At 43.4% G+C, this 6191-nt stretch overlaps 1 protein-coding gene across 3 annotated transcripts; it reads left to right on the forward strand.

The window, feature by feature from the left end:
• The first annotated feature begins 10 nt into the window (after positions 1–10).
• Positions 11–5573, forward strand: LOC108228327 (P2Y purinoceptor 3). 3 transcript variants are annotated; one of them, XM_017403873.3, is made up of 5 exons: positions 11–707; positions 808–983; positions 1337–1444; positions 2080–2675; positions 4065–5573. In XM_017403873.3, the coding sequence occupies exons 4-5, from the start codon at positions 2248–2250 to the stop codon at positions 4972–4974; spliced, it is 1338 nt and encodes a 445-aa protein (XP_017259362.1). In that variant the 5' UTR covers positions 11–707; positions 808–983; positions 1337–1444; positions 2080–2247; the 3' UTR covers positions 4975–5573. The 3 variants fall into 3 exon arrangements, with proteins under 3 accessions (XP_017259362.1, XP_037835023.1, XP_017259363.1); XM_037979095.1 differs by having other exon boundaries at positions 822–983; XM_017403874.3 differs by having other exon boundaries at positions 829–983.
• Positions 5574–6191: the final 618 nt, after the last annotated feature.

Raw genomic sequence — 6191 nt, forward strand, 5'->3', positions numbered from 1 at the left:
AGGTCGGGTCGGGTCAGGTCAGGTCAGGTCGGGTCGGGTCGGGTCGGGTTTCCGTCGGGCAGATCAGAATATTTGATCCCAGAAAACGTTTAAAAATATTTAAATCAGTTTTCTAATGTTTCTAATTTCAGTTTGTTGTAAAAATGGGATCAAAACAACTTTGTTTCTTTTATTTTGATAAAAAAAGAGGAATCTCACTAAAATATTTCACAATAAAAGTTCAGTTGAAGTCAGATTGAAGTCTGGTGTTTAAGTTATTTTGGTGACATTCCTCTTCAGGTACTTTTATTGATTAATGTTTACTTTAAAAAGGGAAAACTCCACTGAAGTGTAAGAAAACAATATTTAGATTTAAACGTTTAACAGTTTGTTTTACTCATAAATATTTAGCTTATTTATTACAGATTTATCTTTATGTTTTTATTTCATCAGAAAGAAAACAGCATGTTGGTTTCAGTAAAACTGAGGAAGAATTCCAGTGATTAACTGTGACTTTTATTCTGTAAACTTTAATTAAACATGTATTTGTAAGTTTTTAAAATATAGTTCAAGACCAAAACAAACTGAGTCTGTTTCCTTTTTGAAAGTTTTGTTTCAGTAAAATCAGGTTTTTCTGCTCCGAACGATGATGAGGAGAGCAGCTGATGAAGACTTCCAGGTGGAGTTGGAAGGAACACGTTTTAAAGTGATAGTTCAGATCTTTTAAAGTGAGGGTCTGTGGATGTTAAACATTTAACAGTTTGTTTTACTCATAAATATTTAGATTATTTATGTTTATTTGTAATCATCGTGTTGTGTTCACTGAAGCTGGGATTTTTGAGTTCCCAGTGTGACCCAGAGCTGCTGGTGATGATGGTGATGATGATGATGATGATGAAGGTGATGATGAGGGGAGGGGTTTGAGGAAGAGGAGGAGATGTTTTCAGTCTCTAATTCAAACCTCAGAGAAGACGAGACGGAACCAGGAGGAGAGGATAAAAGAGGTAGATTAAATTAAATTTAATTAAAATTAAATTTAATTTAGATTAAATTTAAATTGATTGAATTTGATTTGAGTTCAGATGATTTTTTTTACCTGTTTGAGTCAAACCTCTGGTTTATAAAAGTCTTTTTTGTTATTAATTAAAATAATCATAAATTAATTTCTCTTTTTTCTTGAGGAACTCATAAATTATTTTTCAACATTTTATTAAGTTAAGTTAATTTAAAATTTTAAACTGTTTGTTTGTTGTTTAAAGTTGATGATGAGGAGCAGAACTCTTCCTCCTCTGCAGAACCCAGATTGGGTTTCCTTCCTGCGGTTCTGACTCAGTGAATCCTGATCAATTATTTACAGACCAGCTGAAGGTCAGAGGAGAAACATCAGAACCAGACCCGGCCCGGAACTGGACCAGAACCAGAACCAGACCAGACCAGAACCGGCCCACATGAGGCCAGGATGAAGGTGCTTTTCTGATCGAACACAAACAAACGAGTCGGTTTAACCTGATTGGATCAGAACAAAAACACAAATTAAAAATAATTATCAGGTTTTATTTATGTGAATGAATGAATGAATGAATGAGTGAATGAATGAGTGAATGAATGAGTGAATGAATGAATGAATGAATGAATGAGTGAATGAATGAATGAGTGAATGAATGAGTGAGTGAATGAGTGAGTGAATGAATGAGTGAATGAATGAGTGAATGAATGAATGAATGAGGACCATAGTGAAGTTTTGCAGATCCTGGATCAGTTTTTGCAGATTTCTCTGTTTTTCATGAGGAAAATATTTGAAAATAAAGTGAAATTTTCTATCAAATAAAAGTTCAGAACCCTGAAAGTCCAGCAGCCGTCAGCTGAATGTTTAGTTATGAAAGAACAACAATAACGAGTCTTTGTGTGAAGTCCAGCGCTCCAAAGTTCGGCCCGGAATGGAAACCCAGAACCGAACCCCCCTCGGTGGACGGAGGTTTCCGTTAATGATTCAGGGACTAATGGAGCGAGACGTGGTCTTCATCAGCAGAACACGCCGGCAGAACATTCTGAAGGAGGTCCAACCAACTAATGACTCTGTTTTCTGTCTGTGTCCAACAGATACGAATCAGTCCAGCACCAGGGGACAGAGGGACAGAGGGACGGACGGATGGACAGATAGATAGATAGACAGACAGACAGACAGACAGACAGACAGAGACAATCGAGGGACTACAATGACGGCGGACGAACCTGAACTGGCGCACCTTTAACCCTCAGAGGTCCATCATGGGACCGGGCCGGGCCTTCAGTACCGCTCCTCTCATCAGTGGACCGGCCGTGGCGAGTCCCAACACCTCGGCCACCTCCTCTCTCCCTTCGGCGTCCTGCAGCATCGACGAGTCCTACAAGTACGTCTTCCTGCCCGTCTGCTACTCCCTCACCTTCCTGTTCAGCCTGACGCTGAACTCGGTGGTTCTGCTCCGATCGTGCCGGTCCAACGGCGGCGGGCGGCGCTGGAACACGTCTCTGATCTACATGGTGAACCTGGCCACCACTGACCTGATGTACGGCCTGTCGCTGCCCTTCCTGGTGGCGAGCTACGTCCTGAGGGACCGCTGGGTGTTCGGGGACTTCATGTGTCGTCTTGTACGCTTCCTCTTCTACTTCAACCTCTACTGCTCCATCTTCTTCCTGACATGCATCTCCGTGCACAGGTAGGGGCTTGTTAGACGACACAGTGGTTTATTTGGTACAAATCCAGAACCGTGTTGTGCTGTCGGAACACCGTTAAATCTGACTCATCCCTCAGCGTTTGGCCCCAGAGCTCCAGATGTTCTCAGGATTGTTTGGTTTGGACCTGTTGAGCACGGTCCACTTCCTGTCACTTGTTGTGTAAGGGATGTTTTGAACTCAAGGAAGGTTGGTTTGTTTGGGCTTCCATTTTGTTGAACAAAAGCGAAGAAGGTCCAGTTCCTGCAGAAACCATGAAGCTAAAACCTGAAGAGGAGAGAAGATCTTCTAACCTCAGGTCCATTTGACCCGAAGGCTAAAGAAACGCTTAAAAAAGAAGAAACTTTATGAGTTATGTTTTTAGCTTCATGAGGACTTCCTGTGCCGGTCCTGCTGTGGAGGGCTTCGGTTTTTAGTAGCGACACCTACAGTTTAAGAGGAGAACTGCAGTCTAAAGAACCTGCTCTTAACGTCCCGACCAGCTTTCATTCCATAATAATACCAAACATGTAACACGTTGGATTACATCAACCTTTATTATGAAAGGCTGCTTTTCCTTTTGTTTGAAGCGTTCCCTTTAAGATTCTCCATTTGAAGGACCAGATGATGTCTTCCCTGTTTGTCTCTAGAAAGTGGACCCCCCCCGTCCCTCAGCATGGATGTGTAACACGTAGGAGTAGTTTCCTGTTAATTAGGAGTTTAGTGTCAAATATTAAAGTTTGATCTGTTTCAGCCTCTGCAGTCTTTATTCCCGGTGTTTCCTGTCCCTCAGGAATGAGCGGCTCGTGTCCTCTTTACTGACGTACAGACCGTACAGAACAGGGATCTTCTTGGTAGTGTTAATTTTTGATGGCCTTCCCCTCCGCTGTTTGAACTTTGACCTCCTCACAGTAGCTGTGACACAAACAGACTGAACTGATGGAGTTTAGTATTAAAGCTGCAGAAACTGCTGCTTTCACTCGTTACCTCAGGCAGAGATCAGCCTCTGAGCTGAACTCTGAGCTCGTCTTTATGGGAATCTGTCTGTAGTTTTGTTTTTTTTTGGGTCGGTTAAATGAAGAACGTTAGGATTGCTTGCAGCTCGTCTCAGTCAGACTCTTTCTGACAAACAGAAGTGTGGTTTTGGTTCTCGACAGTTTTCCTAACTGAAGGTTCGTGTTATTGATGTGTGGTAGTTTGGGTAGCTGTGAGCCCGGCGTGGATGAAGATGTTTGCCTCTTTGTTCTATGACTGATGTCCCGAATGAAAAGGTTCTACCTGTTAATACTTATTAGACAGAACGTTATGTTTAAACTGGACTTTCCTTCTGACTGAGTCCCTAAGAGTCTCGAGCTGGAAAGTGTTGGACTCTGACCCCTCCCATCTGTCCGCAGGTATCTGGGGATCTGCCATCCGATGAGGACCATCACTCTGGAGAGCAAGCGAGTGGTGAAGGGGACCTGTGCTCTGGTGTGGGTGGTGGTCTTCGTCCTCACCTGTCCCATCTTCAGGTTCGCTCAGACAGGGTGCGTAATGAGAGGCGGCGCCGGGGCTTCCGGGTCTGAGGGGGTGAGGGTCTGTGGGAACCGGACCGGGGATCTGTACGGGGACTGGTACATGAACTGCTGGGATGACGCCATTGATAAGGAGTTCGCTGAATACGTCCCGTACGGCATCGTCCTCCACCTGTTGGGCTTCTTTGTTCCCTTCGTCATCATCGCCTGGTGTTACTCCCATGTGGTCCGCACCATATTCCGGACCCTGCGGTCTCCGCCCAGTTCTGTGGAGGGCGGGGACGACGGTCCGGTTGGTGATGGAGCAGCAGACGGAGGCCGAGACCGGGAGAGGACTTCAGTCTCCATCTCTGGATCCCAGTACTCGCACTACATCCGACGGCGGCGGAAATCCATCAAAACCATCCTCACCATCACGCTGCTGTTCGCGCTCTGCTTCCTGCCCTTCCACGTGACCCGAACGCTCTTCCTGCTCCTGCGGCGAGGCCAGCTCGGCGGCTGCAACGCCATGAAGGCCGTCTCCATTTGCTACAAGGTGACCAGGCCGCTGGCGTCCTGCAACGCCTGGCTTAACGCCCTGCTCTACTTCCTGACCGGAGACAAGGGCGCCCCCTGCTGCTGGGGGGCGGAACGAACCGTCCACCGGGACAGACGCAGCGGCTCCCTCTGGTGGCCGCTGACGATTCTGCGAAAGGACGGCGCGGTGGAGGATGACCAGGAGGTGGCTGAGAAGGTCGAGAGAGAACTGAACATGGAGGACGAGTCCAAGTCTTCACGGGTCGTCTTCTAGGTCACTTCAGGTCACGGTCAAACAGAGGTGCTGAGGAAAAACATCTTTATCTTTCAGATTTTATTTTCATTTGTTGTAGTTTTTAAGTCTTTAACTGTTGTTGGATTTTATCAATCAACATTTCTAGGTTAAAGAAATTTAATATATCTTGTGATTTTTTACATGTAATAAATTCTAATCCCAGCATTATTTGAACTGTCAGTGACCTGCTCATCAAACCTGTCTGTGTTTGAAGAAATCCTGACTTTTATCTGTTCTGTGACGGCAGCTCAGCTGATCTTCACACTTCCTGTGTTTCGTCTTCTTCTTTGGATTAAAGTCTGTTTTCTGCGTCTCGTTCATGGTTAATGTTTGTTCTCACAGCTCATTAATCAGGTCAACACTTCCTGTTGACCTCAGCCGTCCTGAACTAAAGCTCAGAAACTTTTTCCTGATTTCTCATCCTGCAGCCGTTTAAACCTCCTTTCAACACAATCTGTCAGAAACTGAACTGGTTCATCCTCTGGGGAGCAGGAACATGAAGCATGTTTCAGCATCACAATAATCATGTCTGAATGATTAAAGAAACTAATAAAAAGTCCTTACCTGCTGTAAATTAACTCCTCAGACTGAAGCGTTTTTATAACTTGAAAGTTGTGTTTTTCTCTGACCTCTCAGCCAATCAGAGAATGATTTCTAACATTTACACTTAAAATGTTAAACAAATGTTTGTTTTGATTACTCCTTGTGATCTTTTATTTTTATATATTATTTCATTAATAATAATTAATTAAATTATTTTAATTAATCAAAATAATTTAAATTTGAACATAAACATAATTCAGCAAAAAAATAAAACAATTTTTCATTGTCAGGCTTTTATTTATTTCTCATCTATGATCAATAAAATCTTTCTTCTGAATTGTAAAGTGTTTCAGTTTGTGCAGCGTTACAAAATGATAGTTTTAATAAAGTGCAAAAATTACATCTTAAATCTGTCCAGGATGATAATCAGAGGCTTGAAATTAGATGCTTACGGGATGATTTAAGGATGAAAAGATCTGAACAGATTCACCTCATTACAGCCAGAAGGTGGCGCCAGAGGAACAGCAGGAACGTTGGAGACTTCAGGAGGTTTGTCACAAGATTATAAACATCAAACAGGCCACAGAACAAACATCAAAGAGTTCACAGAACAAACATCAAAGAGTTCTCAGAACGAACATCAAAGAGTTCAC

The sequence above is a fragment of the Kryptolebias marmoratus genome, linkage group LG13, assembly GCF_001649575.2.
Source record: "Kryptolebias marmoratus isolate JLee-2015 linkage group LG13, ASM164957v2, whole genome shotgun sequence".
Lineage (NCBI taxonomy): Eukaryota > Metazoa > Chordata > Actinopteri > Cyprinodontiformes > Rivulidae > Kryptolebias > Kryptolebias marmoratus.

Coding starts and splice junctions, on each gene's coding strand:
- LOC108228327 (XM_017403873.3), top strand. CDS start 2,248: ATGGGACCGGGCCGGGCCTTCAGTACCGCTCCTCTCATCAGTGGACCG. Junction 2,676..4,064: donor ACATGCATCTCCGTGCACAG/GTAGGGGCTTGT, acceptor ATCTGTCCGCAG/GTATCTGGGGATCTGCCATC.